We start from the raw sequence: 26,272 nt of genomic DNA on the forward strand, positions 1-26,272 counted from the left end.
CGGACTTTTTGTATGGCTGGAGGCCCGGGGCTGAGTTTGAAAACCATCCGAGTTGTTTCCGTTACCAAGACGCTTCATACAGTGATCCGGACATAATCCATCACTTCAAGCGAGGTTAGACAATACGAGAAGCCATTGGGTTGTGGATCTTGGTTGTCCACGTTTTCATAAGGTACTTAGGAAAGCAAACATCCTCGTATATTTTTATTGGAGACAAATCGGGTTAGCGCATACGAGGTTGAACGTGGCGCAGGCTATAATTATCCATGATACGAATACGAGGACGGAGTAAATATTTTCCCGTCCTTTAATCATACTTCTATTCTAGACTTCCAACGTTACGGAGTACGGGGATACATGATATTCTTTCTTATCCAGATCCAGAAGATTATACGAGTATGTATGTTTGAGATCCATGGCCGCAATTTTCGAGTCTCAAAGGAACTATGTATATAAATGACACTATGGGACATCACAACACCAAGCCTTAATCACTGCTAAGATTTCCACGTCCTCATCGCATCCCACTCCAAACTCTCATAATATACCTTGTTTTCATCCATAGTCTCTGACACTGGTCCGACCCATATTCCAGGTGATACAACATGCTCGTGTCCCAGAGGACGAGGCTTGCTCAAAGTATACCGTAGGACGCATTTCCTGTCCGGCAGGAAACTGACATCCAGCAACTTGCAACCAATTTGAGCCGAATCTCCAAACTTCTTATTGACCATGGCTTGGATTCGGTATATGCGGTCTGCGAGCTCTCCAGCAATCCATGAGTCCCAGAAACCTTCGCGTCGGTGGCATGACTTGAGGAGACGAATCGCACGTTCTCGACTTGACATGTTAGTTCCACGAGTAGCGACTACAAACATGATCGCCACCACGCCTAGGGCTAGGGAGTATGATGGGCGTGCCATTTTCGGTGTCTGAGAGGGCTGTACCGGAATAGGTTCGGGCGTGACGATGTGAGATGTCTGCTTGAGAAATGCCTCACATAAATCTAAGCAGGTTTCAAAATCTGAGGCGTAGTTGTCCAAAACAGTCTCATCGTTGACTTCGACCCGCTGCAAGAACCCAACCAGTAATGACTGATATGCCTGGAGCAACAACGCGGCGGGTGGGATGGTCGAAGTACGCCCTGAAATTGAGGATGGCTTTTCGCTGGAAGAAGTTGACTCGGGTGTCGAATCTTGACTTGCATTCTGTCGCTGCTCGGAGTTCAGTACGTCAAACATCGCACTCCATCTTATTGCATGATCCTTGATAGAGACGAATTCGAACATGAAGTTGTTTGCCATCTCGTCCGGGACGGGACCAGCCTTAGCGAGCTCGTCCACTCGATTGGCATAGTCGTTCAGCCGAGTCAAGAGCACTTCCATATGTAGTAAGGCATCCTCGTACGAGGCGAACCGTTCAGGCATGGATGGTGCGCCCCAGATTATAGATGGCCGCGGTCCACTGAAGTTCGAGTCTCCAATCTCAAGCATCTGTCGGCTCATGGCCGTAAAGAAGCGCGTCAATTCGAAGCGGGAATTGCGCATCGTTCTCGGTCCCAGGCTAGTGTCGGAGCAGTCGTGGCTCTGACGTTGATCTTCGGCAAGCATCTTCATGCCGGAGATCGCGTGCTTGCAAGCGGTATGATAGTGGCCCTGGAGAGACTCGAAGGAGGAAAACAAGGCACACGTCACCAATGCACAATCGAAGCGGCCCTCCCCATGTTTCTGGTTGTTGAGCCGCACTAGCTCTCGTATGGCCTTGCCGTAATGGTCTAGTGCAAAATCGAGGCCACTGGGGGGTGCGAAGTGATCTACTCCCGCATAATGCTCGTGCATACTACTCAACGCGATCAGTGCATGTCGCACCGCTGGGTCTTGTCGAGCGAGCGGGAGAATTGTGGAGAACCAGAAGTCGCTTTGAAACGACCCGGACAGCTCGAGCGCAGTCCGATCCTGGAAGAAGCTGAGTGACCGCCGTTCGGACCAGTCGAGATCAGGGTCGGTCGAGAGTAGTTGTCCCTGAGTTGGTGTGTAGACTACAAATTTGAACGCCTCGCCATGACCCGGACGGCCCGGGATGGAGGTATAACCTTCGCATGCACGACCAGCCTTGATGCATCGGGCACATCGAGGACGACCTTCGTCGCATTTTACCCTGCGCCGCCTGGTTTCAGTCAATGAGAGAGTTCCGGAGAGCCGGGGTGTTGGATACAACCTCATCAAGAGCCACGCGGCTACGTGGGGTAAGATTCACACCGTGGCAGGTGGTGGCTGTAGTGGTGGTGATGATGATACTTACTTGCATGTTACGCAGCCTGTCCGCACCTTCTCAGTTCCAATCCGGATCATATTGTATCATCTGCTCGCGCTGCGAAATAGAGAGAGATGAACAGGACCAGGTTGATATTTTTTGACTTCCTCCGCTTTACTTGATACTCTAGTCACTCCCAGCTTCAGGCCCTCCATTTGTACTCACGGCCTTGCACATGTATACCGCCGCAGGCAACAAGCAGCTTTATTTGATCTGCCTAGATGAGGAGCTGTGGTCGTCGTATTAGCTGTCGTATTCTCTTTTGCATAGTCAATCAGCCTCAGACGGAGTCAACGTGGACCCGAACCTGGGGGCTGGGCTCTCTCAAGCTTGAGCTACTATCTTGTTTCGGAAACGGTGTTGGACATTGCCTGGCCGAAAACTGCAAGAATCACCACCAAGGAAGAATTGCAGCTCTAGCAGGCTCTGTATGGATTCATGATTTCCGGGGTGATTTTTCTGCCATTGGTTTATTCTAAAACGAAAAATGCAAGAAACGAGTGGGTGATGAGGATGTGAGGCCGCCAGTCAATCCAAATGCGGTTAGTGGATACGAGGTCATCGACAGCGGCAGGTTGCCTGACATGAGACTTGAGTGAAGACGTGCTTGACAAATGTTGGTGTACCAGGGCTACAGAATCATAGATATAGGAAGCCACGTGTCTACCTATGCCAGAGAATGAACCACTTTCGCCAATGAACTGCCCTGGGAAAAGTTCGATACCAAGCGATCTACTTGGAGGCAATACTGTTGTGCTCTGGTTGGTGAAGTACCCAAACACCTGACTATCTCTCAGTTGTAGGTTTGCTTCATAGCAGCGAGCATACTCGCTTCCTTGCTGCTTTCTAATGCTTCGATCTGCGGAATCCTGCCTTCTCGCTCGGCCTGTTCCATCGCAGCCGGATCTTCAACATTAACGCCAGCGACTTCTGCTTCGATCTGGCGAATTGGACCTTTGAACCATTTGTGTGCCCCTAAACATCACTCAGAATCAGAAGACTGTAATGTGTACGATACAGGGAACGATAGAATGAAATATTTCAAAGAGGAAGAAACTCACAAAGGAACCAACTCGCAAGGCACCAGACACCAATAATGCCAACCGCCACAGGCGTATAGTTGAGAGTCTGACTATCCACCGGGTTGAGCTCAGGAAGGCAAAAAATAACGGTGATGAAGCTGATCCAGCCACAAGCAATCATGGCAACAGGCCGCGAGAACCATTTCAAGTTGAAAGGTCCATGAATGAAGCCTTGAGGGTTGATCATGCCGATCAGAATCGGAAGGCCATAAGAAAGGTATAGCCCGATGGTGGCGATCGAAGTGGCAGCTGAAAATGCCACCGAGGAGCCGACACTGGGAATGGCGAGTAGAAATGCGAGGAACGCAGCGAGCCAAATCGTGCGGATGGGGCTCCTGAAGCGGGCATCGACGTTGTGGAAGAAATGTGGGATACCACCGTCTCGAGCGAAACTGAACATCATTCGCGAATTTGAAGTAAGACTGAACAACCCGCAGTGCCAGACACAGATAATGACGAGGGTAAAGAGAACGATTGCCCCTGTTTCCCCAAAAACATCAACTAGAATCTGAAGCACCGGCTGACCATATTCCGACCCAATGGTTTGATCGAAGTCCTGAATGCTGAAGAGGAGACAGAGGATGAGAAACCATCCGAAAAGTGCAGAGCAGCCGATACTCATTAGCACGCCCAATGGAGCTGACCAAGACGCATTTTGAGTCTCTTCTGAGAGATGAGCACTGAAAACCGTTAGCCTTCCGTGATGAATAGGGCAGGAAACATTATCTACCTCGCATCGAAACCAGTGATGGTGTATCTGTACCGGTCAGCCTGGAATTCACATACTGTATTGCTTGCAATTCACAACTTACTGTGACATCAAGATGCCGATACAAGCAACATATGCTGGCGAAGCTCTCACCGACCAGCCTGGGTCACCCGTACCATCATAAAACTTTTGAAAGACGAAAGACGCGGATTGATGATGAGGAGCTTTGGCGACAACAGCAACGGCAAAGGAGAAGATGCCGAGGGAATGTAAGGTGATTGAAGTATTGTTCAGGTAACGCAGGATATGCACGCCGAAGGAGTTTACGAGGCCGTGAGAGCAGAGAAGAGCGGCGTATATGCCCAACGTCTTGCCCGCGGATGGTTCGTAGCCATGGATTGTTGCAAGTGTCGAGATCAGCCCAGCACCACCAAATGTAATGCCCGTTGTCACTGCGACCTGTCCCAAAAGATTGAACCAGCCTGTTCCTCAACATCAGAAAACACCGTCCAGGATTGCAGTCGAAGAGTATCATACCAGTCACCCAGGAGGCGAAAGGAGCCCATTTTTTGGGGGCCAGAATTGCTGCCCAGAAATATGGACCTCCAGCCGACGGAATAGCACTAACAATCTCTGCCATTCCGAGACCGACAAACATGGTGAAGAAGCTGACGACGAGCCTACACGATACGAATCGATCAGCAAACGAATTTCTGGTGACAAATCGGTGCACGACAGCCGCCCAAACCATTCCCGCCTAACCCTCTCACTTCTGAATCGACTCAAGGGAGGTGGTTGGATGCGGCGAGCGGGGATGATAATGACCTACCATCCTGATGCCATGACAGCTGGACCTCCCGTGGTCAGACCATACTGAAAAAGCGTAGTGATACCCGTAATGACCGAGATAATGCTGAAAGAGACGCCAAAATTGTGAATGAGTGACCAATCACGCTTCAATTCCTGCTTGTATCCCAATTCTCGCAATCTACCCTCATCTCTGGACATGCTGCGAGCCGCAGTGCCCGTAGCCTCGGTGTCGGCCATGATGAGAGGGGTCGGTCGCTGTTGACTGTTATCGGACGCTGGGTATGTATGTAACAGGTTTGTCCCACTTATCGCATACAGAATGCGGGGCGGCGACCGAGGCTTGACAATCCTTGGAAAAGGCTTGTGATGCCCACAAGCTTTCGAGAAGATCGAGGATGATCTCTCTTGACGGCATCGAGGCGACAGCTTCCATCTTATAGCTCATCACATGGTACGTAGCTAACCCCTCATGGTCTGGGCAAGGCAACGATCGCTGATAGCCGGGTGATAACGAAGTTGCAAGGACTAATGAGGCCCGAGATAAAGAAAACGAATCCCAGTCAAGCGCCGAGCGAGCGTTTCCTGGTCTGGATTGTGGAAGCGAAGTGCTAGACGAGTTTGGGCGTATTGCAACCAACAACCGGACCCCATATCGTCCGAGGCAACCATTGTGTTTGGCCAGGTGGTCTCCCATATCTTTCAAAGCGAAAGCTCACGTCGGTGACACATGGCTCTTCATGTTCGGCACTACCATTTTGTCGCGTGGTGGCGCCACGATTTGGAGATCAGAAGTCGAAGCTGACGGAGATCGGAGATTAATAAAACAATTTCATCCAGTGCAGAGTGTATCCAATTACGTGGCAAGCTGGCAGCCTCTGTGGCACACAGATCCGAAAACCCTTACGCGATTGCCCCCCTGCTACGTAACCAACATTGCAGTCATACACCCACTTACTCAGTACATCGTCTCGTCGTCTTGAGAGTTGAGGCAACAGGCGATCAACGCACAAGCGGACCTCAAAGAGATCGTCAACACTCCTGGGGGCGCGTTCGGTGGCCAACGGTCACTGTGCCTGATCTGATCTGATCTGATCCATGCCCTGACACCGGATCAAGATCCAACCCGAGCTCGTCGTGTCCGAACATTCCTGAGCGAACTTGAACTAGTACGAGGCCGTCATCTCCGTAAAGAGCCTTGTAGATATCTATATTTTTTTGGGCCAAGAGATTGCAAGCAGACGATATTTTGGCACCTGTTTCTCGTAAAGGGTTCTGTGTTTTGTCGACTCAATCCATACGCATCTAGATTGGCATCGTTTGATGAGCAGTTCTTCTTCGCATGAAGTTGTGTCGGTAGAGTGACTTAAGCTTGCTCGCTAATCCTTTGCGGGCGGGAATGCTTGGCTGCTTCTGGCTCTTCCCTCTGATCGCAGCTCGTCAGTGACTCGGTTCAGCATGAATTCTGATCCTTGTTCAATTGATTGTCTGTTGGGCTCAATATGGATCCCACTCGAGTCTGCGCTCCAGCAAGTATGACTCGACCGGAACTCCCCGCCAGACCTTCTGGCCGTCAACAGTATTGTAGAACTCTGGCTCAAAACTAACCATGGACCATCCATGAATCAACCTTCGCCAATAACATACTTCCGCAGCAGGGGTCAAATATTGCTCACGAAACAACTGCATGCTGTTTGAAGCGATCCCTTCGGCAATCTCGCTGTGGTTTTCGAGCCAGGAAATCTTGTCCTCTAAATCTGAATAGTCGCGTTGAACCTCAACAAAGTTTTGCTGCGGTCCATTTGACCTCATCAGAGGATGATAATGTTGAATCCAGTCCATCTTGTGGGCGATGACAACCGATTTACAGCTCTGAAGGTACTTGAGTCGCCCGGAGTAGGAGTTTCCTTCGGTGTGCGCCAAGTATTTATACTGGCAGTGCTCGGGCATGGATTTGAGATCGTTGGCCATCGAGTCCTTCTCCCTCCACGTCAGAGCCTTGACATCCGCCCAGGGCTTGCCAGCAGTAGTCTGGAGAAGTTGCTCTCGCAGTTTCAGACCCATCACGGCCCCTCGCCAAAACAGCTTGGGCACTTTAGTTGACCATGACCAGACTTCTTCAAGCGCAGCAGCTTTCATTTGAACTTCTGGTAAAGTCCCAACTTTTGTCTCGGGCCAAGACCAATGTCCGAAATCAGGGATCAACCAGATCTTTTTGTCTTCATCGCGGCGTGCATAACTCCAAAGAGGTACCGAGGGGACGCGATCGTCTGTGTTGAAGGCGAATTCAATGTTTGGGAGAGTTTCAGGTGAAGACAGAATGGCTCGATGTAGTGCCTGGAGGGTTGCGAGGCCTCGAGAATAGATTTGACCCTTTGTTTCGATGACATAGAGCTATACATGTTATAAATCTCGGCCCAAACCAATCTTGTGCTTTCAGCACGATCGAAGAGATGTGATGCATACCTGTTGATCGAAGATCATTGCACGAACATAGCCATTCTGTTTCGGGATCTCGTCAAGCTCCGCAACAGTGACATGCGATGCGCTCCTGTGCTTCACAGGTCGATCCACCTCTTCAAACAGGCCGGGGAAAGCTTGGTCGCATTGCTGCGTATTTAACATCAGGTTTGCTGCATCTCTCTGATAAATCCATGTTCCGTTGAAGTGTCCCTTTTGGAACAGCGCAGCGGCTCCAGACTGGATTCGAAGATGTGATGTGTGATGATTTGTTGACCACCACACAAAAAGGCTCAATGATATCAGCCCACAGACGATGAGCGTGGCGGCTCGCTGGTTCAGCATAACGCCTCGTTCGCTGAACATGGCCATAGAACGGCCTCACTACGGATGAGATGCTTGGAAACATCTTTGGTGCGAATTGCGCAAAATCTTGGACAGAAGTACACAGAGAACCACTGTAGAGAAAACGTCACCCACTCACTTGGCAGTTTCCACAACATCAATGCTCGATCCATCAGGTTACTATATCCGAGACACCTGGAGCCGTTCTTCCCGTGTTATGCCGCAGCATAATCTGTCAAAGAATAGGCAATCTCTTCCATTATAGGACATTGCATGTTCGGACCCAGCTATACTTGGATCCCGCCCTGATTGGCGGGTCTGGTGCCCGGAAAGGGGTTGAAAAATAGATGAAAACGAAAATGTTGACCTCAAAAGAACCATCCACGGATCTTAAAGCTTAAAGTTCTCCTTTGCGGGAGCGAAGTTTATTCAAGTGCAAAGTACGAAAAGAGATCTTACCTGGAGCATTATACAGTCTACCAACTGTCATCTTTATGACACGCATGTCCGGGCTCCTGAGGCATGGACTGTGTCTTGTTCCTGAAGTAGAGGTGCCATAGTATGTCCGGGTTGTTGCCCGCCTAAGCCATTCGAGCCTCGTCAGCATCCGGGGATTCGTAATCGTATTCGTATCCCACATAGGCAAGTCAGCCGGTACTTGTCTGCCTTGGCTCAAGCGACCAATTGTTTTGTAGTGTGATTTCCCCGTAAAATGAGGCGGACCTGCGACAAGGTGAACTTGATCTGGCCATCTGTTTGACTCCATCCATAGTCTTCACCATCACATTCTCTCTACCATCTGCGACGTTATCCAGGACCCCTTCACCCGTCTCTAATTGTGGGAGGCCACGCCATCTCTGCCCTTGGTTGGATTGTTCTCCACGGCGCGCCTCACATTCTGGGATCACCACACCCTCGGACCAGTCGTCTGGTCTGATCGAAGCCAACCATGGCGGACGTCTCCTCTACGCGGCTCTATCTGGGCAACCTTCCACGAAATAGTATGCTCACCTTCATTCACTGATTTCATTTGGTCTCCCCAGACAATGCGGCACCATGGAAGCTCTGCCTGTTGCGCGCAGGCGCACCCGGATAACACCAGTCGCTGATTACCTATCCAGTCACAAAACAAGACATCGAGGATCACTTTGGAACTCATGGCGCTGGCTCCATCAAAGAGATCAAACTCATGAATGGCTTTGGTTTCATTGAATATGAAGACGCCATGGATGCCCGTGATGTCGTGCCAGGTACAGCTTACACCTCTTATGCTCTGAATCTCCAGCTAACTTTGTCATAGCTTTCCGTACGAGCCATCCTACCTCTTTTACCTCTCCTTTTCTTCTGCAATGTACCCTGACAAGAACATAGACGGAACCGAATTCAAGGGCGAACGCCTCACTGTCCAATTTGCACGTGGCCCTCGTCGCAAGGACGACTTTTCTGGTCCACCAGACCGAAACATCCCTCGACCACGACGCACCATCTATCGCATGCAGATCACGGGCTTGCAACCAGATACCAGTTGGCAGGTTAGATACCCCAATATGTCCATCTCCAGGCTCTTCTCTTTTGGATCGAAAGCTACCAAGGATTGGTGATCTCATGTTCCCGCCGCATAATTTTCACAGAGATCATGTTTCCATCCACGGAGTTAGGCATTTGGTGAAACGCACCTGCGTTGCATCTCCCAGGCACCAGCCTTATGAAACTCATTCTCGCTTGCTCCATGAATATCCTCTTACTGTTGTACAGGACCTAAAGGACTTCGCCAGGAGCTCGGGCCAACTGGATGTCGTTTACTCCGAAACTGGTCGCGAACGCGATGGCAAAGGGTAAATCTAGTGCATTTGGAAGGTTCAAATACATGCTTATCATTGTCTAGTTTTGTCGAATTCGAGACCCAGGCCGACCTCAAAACTGCTGTCGAGAAGTTAGATGGACAAACCTTCAAAGGTGCGGTGGTTCATTGTACAGCTGATGTAAGTTCTCCCCGGATTGCCAAATGACATTAGCTAACACATTTGCAGATCCAGGACGAACGTCCCGACCCTCGAAGCTATCGTCAAAGATCTCCTCCGCGAGGTCGATATCCCATGGATGATTACTATGACCGACGTGGTCCTCCTCCTCGCGGTTGGAGCCCTCGTGGGTATCGCGAACGTTCTCCAGGACGTCGACCACCCGTGGATGACTTTTACGACCGTGGCTACGGTAGACGTACCCCTCCGAGAGACTACCCACCACCACGACGATATGACCTGGATCCATATGATGCTCCGCGAGGACCTCCTCCACCACCAGCTCGAGGCTATGGTGATCCTTATGGACGGAACGGAGAACCATACCCTCCTCGACCACGCAGCCCACCCCGCGGCGGCTATGGCTACGGCGGCTACGGTGGCTATGATGACCGACGCTACTAGTGATAGAAGGACTCCGTCTGTGTTGTCCGTGGCAAGTATGGACTCGTATGTGGCAACAACTTTCCGACCTGACAAGTCCACCTGATCTTTGTTTGCCATGGGGATTTCTCTATGTCAATCACCTTGGGCGACTCTCGCAGTATCTTCTTTGGGCTATGTCGGCTTTTTTCGAGTCTTGATTACGGGATTCTCCTACCTCGAGGAATTGGTTCGGCTCGGCTTGTGGTCGCTTTCTGTCTATGTAAAGCAATTTTTAAGGGCCTTGGAATCGGTAATGCTCCTCGAACGTACACAAACTGATGAACTGGAATGGAAAATGCACAAATGTTGACAAATCTGGATGCCTTGAATGTGACTTGAGCTTGGATCGGGATCTTTCCACGCATTGCTGGCCACCGAGACTTCTCGTTCTCTTGGAACGGACCATGGCTCCTCCTCATATACCCACCTTCCATGACACACCCAGCTCTTTCCTAAAGCAACGATTCCTTCTCTCTTAATTCAGGTCTTCTTTCTGAGGATTCGCTGCACGTCTTGACGTCGACGATCTAGCTCACATCGCGTTCTAACCTGTAGACATGGTGTGCCCACTTCCCTCCCTTTTCTACACCTGGCTGGATTCAATGTCGCAGCTATCATCTGCGGGCGAGCACTTCCTCGTAGTGCCTTGCAGAAACTGCAGCGATCTGTCGCATGGGTCGACCGCCATTCTATGCATGTGCTGCTTTTTAGCCTCACTAAACTCCAAGGTAGGTCGTTGATAATGAGGGTAAGGGCGTCCCTCAGATACTTCGTAATGTCGTTTGCGTAGGTTAGGTATAGTAGGTAGCAATACAATTGGTCAGCGCTCTGGCAAAACGTGGTCTTTCTCAACCTCTTCTGCCAAAGAGCTTCTTTCTAAAACTCTGGCCTTTGCTCATCTCTTTTGATTTCGTTTCCTGGCCTCCTTCTTTCTGTTTGCCCTTGGTGTCGGGTTTAGATGTCTGTTCTGCCACATTCGTCGGCCGGACAGGAAGCGCCGTGAGCCCCGAGGGTTGCTGCTGGTGTGAAACCCGCGGCGAGGTGGCGGACAGAGGAAGAGGCAGGGGCGGTGGATAGGCATCGGACGCCCCAGCCGAAGGGGCTGTCCTCGGCCGCGCGGGACTGCCCGTCGAACCTGTGAGCGGTCTCAGCTGTTGAGAGGAGCCGCGCGAATGAGGCTGTCCCTGTCCTTGTTTGCGGCGCGGCGACGGTGCCGTCTTCGGGTCGGCGCCTCTCTCGTCGTCTGCGAGCTCCTGGCCTTGGTCGTCGTCATCGTCGTAGTCGTGCTCTTCGTCTCCATCGTCGTCGTAGTCTTCATCTTCGTCATCTTCATCGAACGCACGCTCCGGGTCGCCATTGTACACCACCCACCAACCGATCTTCTCGTTGGGCGCAATCTTGTCACGTAGGTCCGCGAGCGCTTCCCACGCCTTGTTCGTCAGGCCGGGACCGGCGGCGATGACGTCCTCCACGTTCAGACTCAGGTCCGTCTCTTCGGGGCCCGGCTTCTTGCCGCCAGAGTGTTGTGTGTTGGCGCGGGATCTGTGCGGAGACGACGACGTGGTGGCAGACTGACTGTTATTGTTACCGCTTCCTGACTCTTTTTCTCCTCTTGCGGTAGACGTGTCCGTATTCTGTCCTTGCGTTGTCGCGACCGACGGGTGCGTCGTCGGCGTCAGGTTCGAGGTCGTGGAGACCAGAGGTGCCGCGTTGCTGCCGCCGCCGTTGCTGCTCCCAGGTGTCCGACCGGCGATCGTGACCACCTTGTCGCCGACGTAAGCGTAGGGCTGGCTCACCGAGTTCGGTCCGTCCACGTCGTCCGGGTTGTATTGTTCTATGAACTCGAGGTTGCGACCGCCGGGTCCCCCGCCCACCAGCTCCTTCATGATGTCCGGGTACAACCTGTGGAACGAGTCCAGGATGTCGGCACGCGAGTTCTCGTTTTGGATGTACTCCACGCTCGTGTTGTCGAGGTTGTTCACGATGGCGTGGACTCGGATGCCTGAGAAGCCTTCACGCGGCCAGCGGAAGCCGTGGACTAGGTAGACTGGCATTTCCGTGTGCTTCTGTGCCTTTTTGCTTGTTTTGCGAGCTCAGCTCCCGGCACGTTGACACGGATCAGAGAATCGAGAGGAGAGGAGAGCAGAGGTATATAGACGTAGAGAGCCTGGATAGACTGGGTAGAGACTGCGCCGATTCCGTCGACTGTGAAAGTCCGGAGGTGAGGTATACACTGTAGACTTGCGGAGAGCGAGGCGCAAGGTATATGGGAGTAGGCAGGGCTGAACTACCTGTAGATACTATCGTCGTTGTCTAACGTATTTTGTCGCGGTACTCGTATGGATCGTGAGTCCAGCAGTAAGGGTGAGTGAGGACCAGCAACAACAAACATGATCGATGGCAGTTGTGTGCGGTTTGTTTTTGCAACGCTTTGAGGAGAGCGCAGCTGCAGCTTGACGAAGTGTGTCGGATGCTCTCTGCGCCTAGCGTCAGTCAGTCGCGTCGACCGCTTCTTTATCCGCTATAAGGGCAAGAAAAACATTGGGTCGCACGGATCTGGGATTTCTGTGCGACAGGGGACAAAAGGTACAGATACTTTGAACCTTTGTACGAGTTGCGAAGCATAGGTATATACAACCAGGCCGGGGATCTAATATGTACAATATCCGTAGGTACATGTCCAGGTGCCCCGCCGGTGGAAACATTAGCAGGGAAGTAGCCGAAGCTGGGGTGGACCGGGCCAGGGGATCTCACTAAGAGAACCCCTACCTACCTATCTATAGGCATATCTTCCCTGGTCCATCTGTTGTATCACTCTCTGGGTAGGTACGTAATTTACGCTTGTCCAGGCGGCTGTTTACTGTCCGAGTGACTCGTATAGTGTACCAACCAAAGCGAGATGCAAGGAATGTCAGCCTTGCAAAACCCACGCGGCACAGGAGCATGCGTCTGCCCACCAGCTGAGAAATTCGGGCACCTTATTTCCTACGGATGGATATGGTATCTATCTCCAAAGAGAGAGATCGTGGGTCAAAACTCTTGATACATTCGAAACTGCTGAGGCGAGAAGTTTTTGATACGAGGACTTCTCTTGCGCTGTCAGACAGCATGTTGTGCGCATCTTCCATCCGAACGAAGCAGTAGCTAGGGTGTTGTTCTATACCCTTGATGACATGCTGGTTGTAGATTCTGGCAATTGAAGTACTTGCGTCATCGGACTGCTAGTTTCGCACGGCGAGCTGTGCAGGATATCCTCCCATCAATGCAAAATACAGGGAGTGCTTCTCGTATTCGGACCTAATGCACGAGCCCGGACGGATAGACCCTCTCAACATCGGTGACCTCTCTCTTTCCATTCAATGGTATGAATGGCAATATCGAGGCCGATCAAATGTTCCAGCTTGTAGGATCTCGACTTGGAGTAGATGATCGTGATGCTGCCGTGGACCAACTTGGCTGGAAGACTAGCGTTTGGGCCAGCCTGTTTTGGCCTTTAGCCCATATTGAAGAGTATAGCAAGGCAATAATCACAGTGGCCTCCTAGGTGCTTCGTGGCGATCTCTCCTGTCAAAAGCCCGGATTGAGTGCCAGAAAATCGACACCGTAGATGACATTTATTGCCTTTCGTGGTATTTCTTCCAGCTGGCATCAAACGTTTGCTCGTTGATGGCGAACAATCTGATGTAGTCTCTTTCGAGTTCATGTGCCCTTTTACCCAGCAGCACAACACTGTGCAGAGGAGGGCCAAGTTCAATACCAGACAGTTCTTTCAATGTTCCACAGGCGAACTTCTGGTCATCTGCACCAACACGAGCGCAACCAATAGCAAGGCTGTCTTCGTCGTACACCTTTTCGCCCTTCTCGGCTTCGATCTCTAGCATCTGTTGAGCACACTGCGACACAGTCATGTACCGTGGTGGCTCGTATATTTTTCTTCCTCTTGCCATATTTTCTAATGATTGTTCCTTGACCTTGATGTCCAGTAGTAGTAGCGTATGTAGCCCTATCGAGGCGTTTTCTCGCAGCCGATCATAAAAACTAGCAGGTCTCCAGTTGTCGGTAAAGAACACCATGGATACTGTCTGACCAAAATTGTACAGTTGCAGTCCCGTAGCGCCAACCGCATTCAAGATAGAGGCATTCGGGATCGACTTGGTTGGAACCGCAAGCTCTTTGGCTCGGAGGACGATATCAGTATGAGTAGTAGCACCAAATGGGTCGCCGACGACAAGGAATGCTATGTCAGATTTGTCTGCGCCGGAGAGGATTTCATCGCTAGACGATTCAACCATCTCACGATCTGCAACAATGACGGGTCTACCGTAGAATGACTCCTACCTTCACTGTCAGATACCAGCCTCGTCAGCTTCGTTCGCGGCATGGGTCTTTACAACGTACAAGTTTTTCTTTGCCAACATGGAGAATGCTCGTGTAGGCTTCGAGATACACACGTTCTGCGCGCTTCACGACCTCCAGGCCTTTGACTGTGATGTCTGTTTCATCGGCCAGGCCGAGCCCTACCAGGTACAACATAGTGGCTTGGACACAAGGTAGTCTACTCCGTAGTCGTGTCAGTAATTGCAGATCGAGCCCACCATTTGGCCAGGAACTAAATGCTAGATATCTAGACTTTCGTTCGGAAAAATGAATTGCGGGGAGAAAATCCGCATGGAAGAACTTCGGGTCCGTCGTGGTGGAATTTGGCAACGGCAGTCAGAGCGTTGACCAGCAAGACGAAGTTATCGCCATTACGCACCTTCCTCGAATTTCATCACCACCACATTCGTTACCATCGATTTGAATCAACAAGTACATTTGTTCATTGTCTGGAGCGACGGAGCGGCGTTTGTCGCGAGGATACCTCTAAGATTCGCTTTCCCATCTCCCCGGATCGTATCGAGAATTCCGAGGTTGTCGGGGGTTGTGGTCAGGAGTCAAGATGGCTGAACGTGCGAAATACCGGCAGGAGATTCAGCAGGTAAGCATACAAAGTGTTTTCTTTTCGCCCCATCAGATGTCCGTGGTGCCTTTTCCAAGTCTTCATTCGCACAAAGGGATATTGTCAGCTCGATGGAGTGTTGCGGGCGATGTTCTTGGGAGAAATTTCAAATCAGAAAGACCCGAGTGCAACTCGCAAGGTGATGGATGAAGCCGGTGAGCCAGATGGCGTTTTTACCGACACCCGCCGCGCGGTCATCTCAAAAAGCGTAGCCGGTGAGCTTGTCGCAACCGCGTTGCCACGGTACAAAGAGTGACAAGCCAACTTTGGTTGTGTGAGACGCGACAATCCAGATTGACACTCGTGTCAAACTTGCTCTCCTTTGTCACGAACAACAATACGACAATGGATAGCGACACCATGAGCGAACTTTCAGCCCCTGCCTCCCCTGTCTTGGATCATCCGCCTGATCACGACGAGAATGACACTGAGACCATGGGAGAGTACAAGCAGAGACTGATTCATTGGATTGAACAGATGATGTTTGTGAGTGGAGAGACTGCCGAACCCAGCGCTGAGACAACATGGATGATCGAAGAGATTGTCAGAGAGCAAGTTGTTGAGATGGTAAGTCTATATAGGTCTTGTGTACCCCCCTCCCTGACTAACATTTGGCAAGCTCACTCAAGCCACCGGCCTCGCCAATCGACGTGGCTCCAAGACAATCTCCATCATCGACCTGATCTTCCAGATTCGTCACGACCGAGCAAAGGTCTCCCGACTCAAGACTTTCCTCTCCTGGAAAGACGTGCGCAAGAACGTCAAGGATTCCGATGACAAAGGTGGCGGTGACGGTGCTGATGACTTTGACGAGGCATGCCACGTTCTCTCCCTTTCAGACTGCCCTCACTAATGTGTTGATAGGCTGCCGGCGGTGTCAACCCTTCTGCTCCTCAAAAGACCACTGCCAACAAGAAGGCTCGATTGGTTCTGCCTTGGGAAGTCCAGTCCTTCTACGCCGAGCAGGTTCCCGAACGTGAGGATGAAGAAGACGAGGAAGAAGAGGAGCAAAACGAGGCTACCCTCGCACGACTTGCTTCTGCTGACGAGCGCACGAAGAACATGACCAAGGAGGAGTACGTGTACTGGTCTGACTGCCGTCAAGCTAGCTTCACCTTCCGCAAGGGAAAGAGATTCCGAGAGTGGGCCGGATTTGGCACCGTCATCGATAGCAAACCGAACGACGACGTTGTTGATGTTCTCGGTTTCCTGACCTTCGAGGTCGTCCAGACACTCACCGAGGAGGCACTCAAGGTCAAGGCTATAGAAGACCAGGCAAACAAGAAGGCGAATGGCGGTCGTGGAGACCAGGAAGCTCTTAAGAAGAGAAAGCGAGCCGGCTGCAGCCTATTCGAGATGCCCGAGGAAGGTCGCACGCCGGTCGAGCCGAAGCATGTCAGAGAGGCTTTCCGTCGTCTTCAAGTGATTCCAAACCGTTACAAGTTCATGCGACGCGGGTATGCCGGCATGAGGACTCCCTTGAGACTGATCTGAGGACGGTCAGCGTGAATGTTGATATGATTATGAGTTGTCAAGGTTTAACATGGGCATATCGTTACGATTGCGATTGCGCATGTAACGGGAGTTTGACGGTACGAGGACTCAATTGTGACTGATCTGGCGTGGTCAGCACATTTGTCGACAGGCGTTTAAGGAGGCGTCAAGGATCGGTGTTGTTTAAATTGCGGCGAAGATTCTTTTTCAAAAGATACCCTGTGTGATTATGAGAAACCCGGAATGATTCTAGAACTATGAGTTTCAAGAACAATGCAAAACCCATTCAAACTTCTCTTCTCTTAGTTAGTTGTCCCTTTTTCTACCCAGATCCACTCTCTGTATCTGGCTGTGGATGGAGAGAAGACCTAGGTACCCGAGGCGACCTTTGGGTCAGTATTTAGTGCTTGAGCCATTCGATAAGATGGATAAAGCCGCATGACTCGTTCCGTATAGAAATTGACCCCACACCCAGCGCCACCGAAACCGCAGGCATCGATACCCAACGGGGTCAAAAACCAATGCATGCAAGTCTTTGCGTTGGACTCGGAGTCATCTTTGTCTTGGGTACACGTAGACTATTTGCCCCGAGAGTATCACCTCCTTTCTGGTAAATTTGCATGCCCTTCAACTCCCGCCGAGTCTTTTCACCGGCGCAATTCATTCGGATTTTCGTCATTGTCAATCTCACAACCTATATCACTGCCCAAGCCTACCTAGGAGCCACACGCAACAGAACTCCTCCGGCTTCTAGTTCCATTTCTACCGACGATCACGATGGGGGGCAAGAAAGGCGGCGAGAACACCAAGAAAGCCGTGGGCAACGCACGCAAGGCTGACGCCGCCGCCGCCAAACAAGCCGCCCAGGATGCCAAGGTCGCCGCGGTCGAGGACGACAAGTGGTCCAAGGGCTCCAAGGACAACAAGAGGAAAGAGGATGCCGAACGAAAGGCAGCAGAAGCCAAGGCGAAAAAGGCCGAACGAGACGCCATGCTAGCGGAAGAAGAAAAGTCACAGAGGTCGACGGGTAAAGGCGCGAACAAAAAGACGGCCGAGAAGAAGACGAGGGGCACACTCGATTTGGGCCAGCTCGACGGCGAACCGAGCGGTGGTGGTGGCAAGTCGGCGGCGGCACTCAACGCGTCGGGTATCGACAATGCCCTCGACGCCCTGAGCCTGACGGGGTCGAGCAACGAGCACAAATTGGACAGGCACCCCGAGCGACGGTTCGCGGCGGCGTACAAGGCGTACGAAGAGCGGAGGCTGCCGGAGGTTGCTCTCGAGCACCCCGGGCTACGGAAACAGCAGCGCATCGAGATCGTGAGGAAGGAGTTTGAAAAGAGCGAGGAGAACCCCTTCAACCAGGTCGGCAACGTGAGGTACGACGCCAGCAAGGAGCAACTGGCGGATGCGAAACGGCAGATCCGTGACGGCGTCGAGAAGAGATTGGCCGAGAAATAAAGATCACACTCCTCTCGCCTGAAGGGCTGGAGACAATTCACGATTGGACGCTGGGTTTTTTCTTTCTGTCTCTGTATCTGACTCGGCTCGGATCGCCGACTGCGAGACTAATGTTGGTGGAACATTTGAGACAGGATGATCTCATCAAGCGCAATGGATCTCCTGACCTGGGCCGAACCTTCTGTGGATGGACAATGGTATGTGCAGTATCTACATCACAATGGCCGAGCTGAGCAGCAGCATGAATGGTGGTAATACATACTAGGAGATCTAGGATGATCCATGCTTGGATGGTCTCAGACTGTACACCAAATTTCATCCTGAGATAAACGACTCTCGACTCATACGGGGCTCCGTTGGGTGTGATCTGCCACAAGCGATATCAACCATGAAGGGACATTTTCGTACGTGCGAGACCATTCGCCTCGATCATTGTTTTTCGCAGGTCTATTTCTCTCGCCACTATTTAATAGTTCGGTGTAGCTTGAGAGACATAGATATACCTACGTATCAGCCAAACATCGACTCTTTTTTACTGTATTTTCAATCCTCATGCTATACTCTATATTGTCCGCATCTACGATGTCTCGCGCCGATGCCTGCAATCGATTCAGCCCCCTCGTACAACAGAAACGGGATATGACAAGCCTTGTCTAACCTCTCAGGAAAATTCACAAATCTGGTAGAAAACAACTACTCAGATCCGACTCGTATCGACATTTCTGACAGACCTCAAATCACACACCAATCTACTACCACATCTAATTCAAGGTTGGTCCCCTTGACACTCGACAAAGTTATCACCACTTGCACCAGTATGTGTGACAACCAAGGCGAGTGTTCCCTCCTATCATTACGCATGGTGTGTTGGTTAGTGTTCCATTTTTGAGAAAACCCACAGGACTTGTTCTGATCTCCCCCGCCCCCCCCTACCCCGTGACAAGAGAGGGAGAAAGAAAAGAAATGAGATATACACTGAACAAAAGTACTTACATCGTTGAAGACGACCCTGTCCGCTCCGGGGGATCCACCCGAGTAGACCTCGTAGCTACTCAGGATGGGGAACTCGTACCAAGGTCCGGAGACTGAAATGTCGAAGCCTTCGCGGTCGTCGAATTCGTGGGGGTAGTCGTTGTCGCCGAGGGTGTCGCCGGATTGGTGAAGACTAAAACCCTTTTGGACGGCGGCGTCGATATCTTCTTGCCAGTAGCACGTGGAGCCGCAGGTGTCCACGCACGACTGACGGCGGGCAAGAGTGTCGGGCGTGAAGGATCGAGGGTACAATGAAGGCGTGGTGCGTGCGTGAAGGATGGGTTTGGGGGCGGCCAGGGCCACAGCAGGGAGAAGAGCCAACAGAAGGGACGTCGGGAAATGCATGGTGTTTTGGTCGATTTTATACCTTCTCAGCAGAAGTTGACGTCGAGGGTTGGGTTGCTTTGACCTGGAGAGAGGACAGGATTGTATGAGGTTGGGAGACACCTTCGGCCTCTTATATACAGCACTATAAGTCCGTGAAGGACCTCGGTAGAAGGCAACCCACCTACCTATCGTTTCGCTCGCTCCTTCATAATTCGTATCGTGCTCTGTCTCTCCAGAGAGAGAGTGTGTGTTGTGTGTGCTGCTGATGAGGAAGGGATCCGCATGGCATCCCTTTCATCTTCCAGAATCAACCCCATCCTATCCCATGCACATTCGATGCTGTAGAACATGCATCGCGTCCCTACCTACTCTGGACAGGATCGACGTAGGTAGTACACAGCGGGATCTCCGTCTTCAGGTCCATTCGCAACCTGAGTGGCTCGCTCGTTTCGAAAGCAGGATACAATATTTCACCCCAGTCTGGCGCTTGCGGAAGAGGTCGCATCAAGGAACAGCACAGGTTAGCGACAAGCTTTTCGGCTTGAGATGGCTTGCGTCTCAGGGCGATCTCGTCAACCTGCCCTATCAAGGTCAAGATGTGAAGCACGACGACGAGGGGAGTTGCCGACGAAGTCGGGGAGAGATAGATCGTCCTGCTCCACCCCCTTCCGAGGAAGCCTCGTCGCGAGTCGATTGGCTCGAAGCACAACTACACAATTTACGCCAGGACTGTCAGGTTCCCGGGCGATACCTACGAGTAGCTTGATACGATTACACGACTGGCTACTAAGGGTTGCCTGAGGTTGTAGAAATGTAACATGACACGGCAAACAGCCTCGTTTTCGTGTCCGATCAGCCTTTGATGCATGAAGCCTGGAAAACATGAGACCTGTGACACCTTTCAAATCTTGGTCACTTTATCATAATTTATCCAGTTGTTCATTACAAAGTCACTTGTACCATCAACTGTACTTTGCTAATAACCTGCTGAAAAAGCTTGTCCCCAGTACTCCGTACTAGAGTATATACCCAATGGTCTTCCAAGATTCGCGCACCTGTGTTCCAGGACAACAACATTCCTCTACTGGTGCATGACGGTTCGTACATCCCACACGCATAGTCTTTCGTCCCATCCGCAACTGGCCGCCCATCCTTCACTGCCGAAAAGGCACCAGTCGACGCCGGTTGCGAACTCGGTATGTCTTCCCATCTGTCCGAGTTCTCGAGCCGGGCCGCCCGGATCACCGCCGTCCGTCCACACTCGACATGTCATATCGTAGCTGGCACTCAGCAGCAAGTCCGGCAGGTGCGGACTCCATGCAACCTTCCGTACGGCGTAGGCGTGGCCCTGTAACAGCTGCAAGGGCCCTTTGGGTTGCCGGATGTCAAATGTTCGAATGATTCTGTCAACTCCTGCCGTGGCCACGATGGTGCCTCGGTACTTGTTCCAGTCGTGTGTGAGGGCCTCCGAGGGTGGGAATGTCGGTTGGAGTTTAGCGACACCCGTCGACAAAAGGGGAGCGTGTATTGGTATTTGCATTGTGAGATGGTTGCTTGCGCTCGCCGGTGTCCTGAGGTCCCACACACGCAGGTGGCTATCTGAGCAGACCGCGCTGAGCATCCCGTCCGTGTGCGGACTCCATTGGGTACTGTACGTGCAGGAATGGGTGGGCAGTGTCAAAAGGCTCTGCTGCCGTTCGGGATTCCATATCTTCACTGATCCGTCCCACGATGAAGAGGCGAAGGTGGCTTTCGAGGTGAGATTCCAGCTGCAGGAAAACGCTTCTCGGGAATGTTCTTGAAATGTGGCTATGGGAAATTCGGGGCCGAGGGAGACATCGTAGAGTCGTAGAGAACCGTCGCCGGAGGATGTCAGAACGTGACATGAATGAGCTTCGGAGTGCGTCACATCGTATAGCGCATCTTGGGTGGGATAACTACACGGATCAGCCTTGGTGACATTTTATCGAGACAAAGTCCTCTTCCTACCTCTTCAAAGGCACAATGCCCTGCGGTGTCAACTCTAGAATGAACAGTCGTCCGTTGCCGACCAGACCATAGTTGGCCGATGCCGCTACGGCGATGCGATTGTCAAAGAAGGGTGAATACTTGACTGCATAGCCTTGAAAGCCCTGTGTGCGGTACTCTAGCATGGCGAGTATGGATTGATGAGACGCCTGTAGTCTGGTATCCTGATGCAGCAGTCACACATCATGCGCCAGTCTATTCTGTATGGATTGAGGGGTTTGAAGTCGCCAAAAATGTTTCCCTGGTATCATGCATCGACACAACGTTGTTGCTCGCCGTGGTAGTCAAGGATGAAGCAGCTCAAAGTGGACGAAGATGTATGACTGGAGATGCCGAGGTTTCGCCCCCCGCGTATCAACAATTCCGACTGCGTACTGCATATCGACGTTTACTCGACATTATTAAGATCCCACGACGCCACTCTCCATTCGACAGTTTCACAGCAACTCGAGCTACTAACACGATCTTTGGTCAAAGCATAGATGATGGCACCAAGCAGAGGTTCTTCTGTATCTATTGTTTTGGTCTTCCAATATGGATGCCTTCGTCTCTCGCAAACGACGACGCGTCTCGTCGCCGACACAGGATGAGACTCAGACCGCGCCCTCTAAACTTCCAGCACCTTGTTTACACGAAGATGAAGAGGAGGATTCAACAGATGTCAAACTAGCTATTCTATCCTCTCTTCACCCAGACAGGACGCATGATGATCTTCTCGAAATCCTCCTCTGTCATGACGGCTCAGTCGAACTCGCTCTAGATTCCCTGTCCACAACCAAGTCGCCAGCAAAGCGCAGACATACGACACCAGGCCTGCAGAGCGCCCTTCCGTTCCCGTCTACGGGCAATAAATCTCCTTCGAAGCAGCAGTTGACGAAAAAGGGCAAGACGTTACATCTTTACACTCCCGAAGACATTGCCAACCACACACCTTGCTCCGTCGTCCATAACTTCCTCCCGCCTGATCTAGCCAATGCCCTGCTCGAAGAACTTCTTGCCGAAGTCCCAAGCTACGAATCGATCTCGTTCAAAATCTTCGATAACGTCGTCAAATCGCCCCATACAGCCTGTTTTTATGTCGACTCCCTCGCCGACCTCCAGCGTCAACGATCCGAATATTACTACAATGGCAATGATCTGGGCGATATTCGCCAGATTCTCCCCGTTATGCAGCAGGTGAAGGTCCTCGTCCGGGACGCAGTCAATGAACAAATAGCCATACGGATTCGTGATTTCTATGTCGACGGCAAGAAACTCAAATATCAATCTCCACAAACCTGGCAGCCCAACGCGGCATTCGTCAATTGTTACGACGGAGGCGCTCAGCATGTAGGTTACCACTCTGATCAGCTCTCCTACCTCGGCCCCAGGGCTGTGATAGGGAGTCTATCCCTTGGTGTGGCGCGAGAATTTCGCGTGCGCAAGATCGTACCCAAAGACGAGGAAAATCCGGATTTGGCAGCGGATGTCTCTGGTCAGATTGCGATTCACCTGCCTCACAATTCGCTACTGGTCATGCACGCCGAGATGCAAGAGGAATGGAAGCATAGTATTGCACCAGCAGCGGTTGTCACGCCACATCCTGTTGCGGCCAACAAAAGAATCAACATAACCTATCGCTGGTACAGGGAGGAGTTTCGGCCAAAGTACATCCCCAAATGTCGGTGCAAGGTCCCGTGCGTACTGAAGGTGGTGCAAAAGCAGAAGGCCAATAGAGGACGGTATATGTGGATGTGCCAGGTTGGTAATAAGCCTGGAGGGGGCGAAGGGTGTGGTTATTTTGAGTGGGCGAAGTTCACGGATGATGGGGTTCCTTTGGGTTGGAAGGCTCCGGATCAAGTCGAAGGTGACATTGCGGACGTCTCCTCGGACCTGACTAGAAATCGAGGAGAGGATGCAGACAGCAGTATCGATGAGAGCAGATGAGAAATTCATTCCATTCATGAACATAGTTTATACAAAGTATCGATGCAATCGCGGGTATCACCCCTAACAAAAGGACCAATCTTCTCAGGTCAATAGCAAGATAGTACGACTCTCACGGAGGACAGTGCTCCACGAGACGTCATTCTCGCCGGCGTCGCGCCTCCTCCAGACTTCACGAGCGACGACTTCGGCTGCTTCGGCATTCTTGAAGCCCGCCCAACTGGCGTGCCTCATGCAGAGAATCGCTCGGTGGCGCAGGTCATCGCCCAGGGCTTCACAAGCCGCTATAAAGCTCGGCCACACGGTCGTACCGAGTCGGACGCCCATGAAGAAGCGGTCCTTGCTCGCCTGGTGGCTTTCCAGGTTGCTCAGGATGCTCTCGACGTAGTGCTGTAGGATGATCGGGTTGGTGCCTCTCACGAACCGGAAAAAATAGACCAGCAGGGCGTGGTGCATCGCCGTCCCCATGTGCGATCGCATTATCTGTGACGCGTTATTGTTGTTTTCGGTGTTCACGATGTCGGTGGTGGTGATTATTACATCACTGCTCGTCGGTTCTGCTGATGAAGATGATGTCGTCGTCGTCGTGGTATCCCGGACATTGGGGACTTGGAACCTGCAAATGTCATTTTCGAGTGCCGCGGCCGCTGCGACTATCGAGGGTGGCATCGCCGGGGGAGCCGTACCGTGCAGTTCGGGCGGGTCAATGTCTGCAATAAGATTGTTCGTCCTGGCTATGAGGCGCATCAAAGAGCCTGGTATACCGTACAGTTCGTAAAACGTCTCTTCTTCGGGTCCCGTCAGGCCTAGATCCGACATGGTCTGGAGGTTCAATGCCACCGTGGCCGAGTGCGAAAATGTGTCCTGGGGAATCTGCTTCACCATCTCGACGTGTTCGGGGAACAAGGCGTGCTTGTCGAGGGTCTCCAGGTACTGATCACGGGTCTGGACGAACGTGGTCTGTTCAATGATTCGAATGTAGGAGAAAATCCGATGTAGCTGGAGAGCCTTGTCTGAGAACCTTCGTTTGGTTCGTCCGATCCGATTGACAATATCTTCACACTGGAGAATGAAGAAGCGAGCATCCCACGGATCACCACTGATAATCTGTAAAAATGAATCAGCAAAGTAATTTTTTTCTTTCTTCAAATGAAACCGAACGACTTGACAAGAAGGGGGCCGCTGACTTACCCCAGTACATATAAGGCTCATGGCACCCACGAACAGCTCCTTGTATTTGACTTTGATCGTGGGATCGGACACCATGGCTTGAAGGCATTTACGGAACGCGGTGCGAGCTATGTCGCGGAATTTGAGTGCTTGAGAGCCCCAGTATCGTGCATTCGATGACCCTTCGGGGTGAGCTCCCGATGAAGAGGACTGATGATGATGATGGTTGTTTTGTTGAACGCCTGTAGAAGAAGAAGACTCGTATAGCGAGCTCAAGTGGTAACAGGTCAGGGACAGTAGACTGTACAAAAGTGATACCCGGGCGAACCCCGACTGCCCCATGATGTCGAGTTCGCCATATGCGGTCAACGCGCACGGCACATGGATTCCACGATACGGAGCCTTGTTGTTCGGCAAAAGTGACAATGAGTCGATGACATGGCTGGTGTAGTGCGACAACAAGAAGCGCACGTTGTACGGGAGGTATGGCGAGCCATTGGGTAAGGATGTGGCCGAGGGATGTCCGTAGAAGCTGCTCAGTCCGCTTGTTGGGTCAGGAATGAGGTATTTGTCGACGACATTATCAAGACACGCATGCTTATCATCAGAAGAGGAAAGAACCCCATATGCACCGGGCAGAAAAGCGTGCTCGAATCCGAGGGATGAGGATTTGTCGATGCTCGAAAAAGTTTCTCCAGCATCGAATCCCAGGAAGTCTGGCGTGAATACTTCATTCAGGAAAGCTTTGTCGGATAATGAAGAGTACCAGTCATCGTTCGAGGACCACAATCCAGCGCTCAGTTCATTGCTGGGTGATGGAGATCCGGCCGAGACATGCCGCTGACTTGCGACGCCAGACTCCATGGACAGAGTCGGGCAAAAGACAGAGAATGGGCCTTCGATGATCTGCCAGTGCCGTTGACGGTCGAAGTTGACTTCTAATTCTCTGATCCGACCTTCCAAAGCCTCGAGCACGTCATCAACCTGGGCAAATGATTGACTTGACTGTAGGAGTTGCTGAACCAGGTCATCAGAGAATTGCAGTCCGGACCGAGCTGTTCACACATCTCTCGTCAGTAAACGAGTAACGACCACCAACTTTGGGGGGGAACCTGGGACCGAAAGAGGCCAGGTCAGACCAGCACCAACAACGTACTACCGAAGATATCCGTCCGAACTCGGCGGACCTCATCACCATCAGTTGCGCCTTTGGTCTTGCTGTCGCGCTGACCGGGCTGCCATCCGGGTAACCAGTGTAGCTGGATGGAAAAGCCAGGGCACGTCAAGCCCAGCCTGAGGCAATTGTTGCAATTCGGCTCGGTCAGGTCGCATTTTACCTTTCTCCGCCTACACTCGAGACAAGAGGTGAAGGTTCGCGACCGCGCCTTGGGCTGCCTCGCAAGGGGCATCGGGGGAGAGCGAGAGACGGTCTCATCCCATCATCACGTGTGTGCGCCGAGTTCGATCATCTAGATGGGGGGTCAGGAGGTGAGGAAGTGGTAAGTCAGTAATAAATGGTGAATAATGGGAAGGCCTCGGCGACAGAGCGTTCCTTATCTAACAAGTGCCTATCGAGCACGATCTCGAAGCGGGTCCGCCCCAGGCCCGTGTCTCCCCACAATTACGGAGTAGGTGCTATCGAGAAAGTGCGTCCCAGGTGTATCTTGGCCGG

The 26,272-nt window shown here is 51.8% G+C and overlaps 11 protein-coding genes across 14 annotated transcripts; 4 read left to right on the forward strand and 7 right to left on the reverse strand.

Moving 5' to 3' along the window:
* Positions 1 to 497: 497 nt before the first annotated feature.
* PV06_10230 (uncharacterized protein) lies at positions 498 to 2,351 on the reverse strand (the record flags this gene model as incomplete). Its single annotated transcript, XM_016411759.1, has 2 exons — positions 498 to 2,166; positions 2,302 to 2,351. 2 exons carry the CDS (start codon positions 2,349 to 2,351, stop codon positions 498 to 500), a joined length of 1,719 nt encoding a protein of 572 aa, XP_016257800.1.
* Positions 2,352 to 2,919: 568 nt separating this feature from the next.
* PV06_10231 (uncharacterized protein) lies at positions 2,920 to 5,597 on the reverse strand. Its single transcript, XM_016411760.1, has 6 exons — positions 4,934 to 5,597; positions 4,642 to 4,784; positions 4,208 to 4,586; positions 4,126 to 4,152; positions 3,375 to 4,075; positions 2,920 to 3,288 (listed from the first exon to the last, which is right to left on the reverse strand). The coding sequence occupies exons 1-6, from the start codon at positions 5,149 to 5,151 to the stop codon at positions 3,107 to 3,109; spliced, it is 1,650 nt and encodes a 549-aa protein (XP_016257801.1). The 5' UTR covers positions 5,152 to 5,597; the 3' UTR covers positions 2,920 to 3,106.
* Positions 5,598 to 6,408: 811 nt separating this feature from the next.
* PV06_10232 (uncharacterized protein) lies at positions 6,409 to 7,737 on the reverse strand (the record flags this gene model as incomplete). Its single annotated transcript, XM_016411761.1, has 2 exons — positions 6,409 to 7,305; positions 7,378 to 7,737. The coding sequence occupies 2 exons, from the start codon at positions 7,735 to 7,737 to the stop codon at positions 6,409 to 6,411; spliced, it is 1,257 nt and encodes a 418-aa protein (XP_016257802.1).
* Positions 7,738 to 8,439: 702 nt separating this feature from the next.
* Positions 8,440 to 10,896, forward strand: PV06_10233 (the record flags this gene model as incomplete). Of its 3 annotated transcripts, XM_016411764.1 has the most annotated exons (7): positions 8,666 to 8,717; positions 8,838 to 8,966; positions 9,017 to 9,022; positions 9,088 to 9,248; positions 9,472 to 9,551; positions 9,602 to 9,698; positions 9,747 to 10,896. In XM_016411764.1, 7 exons carry the CDS (start codon positions 8,666 to 8,668, stop codon positions 10,140 to 10,142), a joined length of 921 nt encoding a protein of 306 aa, XP_016257805.1. In that variant the 3' UTR covers positions 10,143 to 10,896. The 3 variants fall into 3 exon arrangements, with proteins under 3 accessions (XP_016257804.1, XP_016257803.1, XP_016257805.1); XM_016411763.1 differs by having other exon boundaries at positions 8,440 to 8,717; positions 9,088 to 9,551; XM_016411762.1 differs by having other exon boundaries at positions 8,440 to 8,966; positions 9,088 to 9,551.
* On the reverse strand, positions 10,416 to 12,771 carry PV06_10234 (uncharacterized protein). Its single transcript, XM_016411765.1, has one exon. The coding sequence runs from the start codon at positions 12,215 to 12,217 to the stop codon at positions 11,012 to 11,014; it is 1,206 nt and encodes a 401-aa protein (XP_016257806.1). The 5' UTR covers positions 12,218 to 12,771; the 3' UTR covers positions 10,416 to 11,011.
* Positions 12,772 to 13,777: 1,006 nt separating this feature from the next.
* On the reverse strand, positions 13,778 to 14,696 carry PV06_10235 (diphthine synthase; the record flags this gene model as incomplete). Its single annotated transcript, XM_016411766.1, has 2 exons — positions 13,778 to 14,497; positions 14,562 to 14,696. 2 exons carry the CDS (start codon positions 14,694 to 14,696, stop codon positions 13,778 to 13,780), a joined length of 855 nt encoding a protein of 284 aa, XP_016257807.1.
* A 230-nt stretch (positions 14,697 to 14,926) lies between these two features.
* Positions 14,927 to 16,951, forward strand: PV06_10236. Of its 2 annotated transcripts, XM_016411768.1 has the most exons (4): positions 14,927 to 15,141; positions 15,640 to 15,729; positions 15,782 to 15,976; positions 16,027 to 16,951. In XM_016411768.1, the coding sequence occupies exons 1-4, from the start codon at positions 15,103 to 15,105 to the stop codon at positions 16,654 to 16,656; spliced, it is 954 nt and encodes a 317-aa protein (XP_016257809.1). In that variant the 5' UTR covers positions 14,927 to 15,102; the 3' UTR covers positions 16,657 to 16,951. The 2 variants fall into 2 exon arrangements, with proteins under 2 accessions (XP_016257809.1, XP_016257808.1); XM_016411767.1 differs by having other exon boundaries at positions 14,927 to 15,729.
* A 221-nt stretch (positions 16,952 to 17,172) lies between these two features.
* On the forward strand, positions 17,173 to 18,663 carry PV06_10237 (uncharacterized protein). Its single transcript, XM_016411769.1, has one exon. The coding sequence runs from the start codon at positions 17,434 to 17,436 to the stop codon at positions 18,115 to 18,117; it is 684 nt and encodes a 227-aa protein (XP_016257810.1). The 5' UTR covers positions 17,173 to 17,433; the 3' UTR covers positions 18,118 to 18,663.
* A 1,894-nt stretch (positions 18,664 to 20,557) lies between these two features.
* On the reverse strand, positions 20,558 to 21,903 carry PV06_10238 (uncharacterized protein; the record flags this gene model as incomplete). Its single annotated transcript, XM_016411770.1, has 3 exons — positions 20,558 to 21,413; positions 21,466 to 21,668; positions 21,880 to 21,903. 3 exons carry the CDS (start codon positions 21,901 to 21,903, stop codon positions 20,558 to 20,560), a joined length of 1,083 nt encoding a protein of 360 aa, XP_016257811.1.
* Positions 21,904 to 21,945: 42 nt separating this feature from the next.
* Positions 21,946 to 23,430, forward strand: PV06_10239 (uncharacterized protein; the record flags this gene model as incomplete). The annotated part of the gene is made up of 1 exon (XM_016411771.1): positions 21,946 to 23,430. Exon 1 carries the CDS (start codon positions 22,039 to 22,041, stop codon positions 23,428 to 23,430), a length of 1,392 nt encoding a protein of 463 aa, XP_016257812.1. The 5' UTR covers positions 21,946 to 22,038.
* A 25-nt stretch (positions 23,431 to 23,455) lies between these two features.
* On the reverse strand, positions 23,456 to 26,009 carry PV06_10240 (uncharacterized protein; the record flags this gene model as incomplete). The annotated part of the gene is made up of 3 exons (XM_016411772.1): positions 23,456 to 24,537; positions 24,622 to 25,655; positions 25,757 to 26,009. 3 exons carry the CDS (start codon positions 26,007 to 26,009, stop codon positions 23,515 to 23,517), a joined length of 2,310 nt encoding a protein of 769 aa, XP_016257813.1. The 3' UTR covers positions 23,456 to 23,514.
* Between the last annotated feature and the right edge of the window lie 263 nt (positions 26,010 to 26,272).

The sequence above is a fragment of the Exophiala oligosperma genome (genome assembly GCF_000835515.1).
Source record: "Exophiala oligosperma strain CBS 72588 unplaced genomic scaffold supercont1.12, whole genome shotgun sequence".
Classification (NCBI taxonomy): Eukaryota; Fungi; Ascomycota; class Eurotiomycetes; order Chaetothyriales; family Herpotrichiellaceae; genus Exophiala; species Exophiala oligosperma.

Bases quoted from the DNA above. Each gene is read 5' to 3' on its own strand.
- PV06_10231 (XM_016411760.1), bottom strand. From the start codon at position 5,151: ATGGCCGACACCGAGGCTACGGGCACTGCGGCTCGCAGCATGTCCAGA. The intron at 4,587-4,641 runs GTATGATACTCT...GTTGAGGAACAG, and splicing joins TTTCGCCTCCTGGGTGACTG to GCTGGTTCAATCTTTTGGGA. The intron at 4,076-4,125 runs GTAGATAATGTT...AACGGTTTTCAG, and splicing joins ATCACTGGTTTCGATGCGAG to TGCTCATCTCTCAGAAGAGA.
- PV06_10234 (XM_016411765.1), bottom strand. From the start codon at position 12,217: ATGCCAGTCTACCTAGTCCACGGCTTCCGCTGGCCGCGTGAAGGCTTC.
- PV06_10236 (XM_016411767.1), top strand. From the start codon at position 15,508: ATGGATAGCGACACCATGAGCGAACTTTCAGCCCCTGCCTCCCCTGTC. The intron at 15,730-15,781 runs GTAAGTCTATAT...ACATTTGGCAAG, and splicing joins GAGAGCAAGTTGTTGAGATG to CTCACTCAAGCCACCGGCCT. The intron at 15,977-16,026 runs GCATGCCACGTT...ATGTGTTGATAG, and splicing joins GTGCTGATGACTTTGACGAG to GCTGCCGGCGGTGTCAACCC.
- PV06_10237 (XM_016411769.1), top strand. From the start codon at position 17,434: ATGGGGGGCAAGAAAGGCGGCGAGAACACCAAGAAAGCCGTGGGCAAC.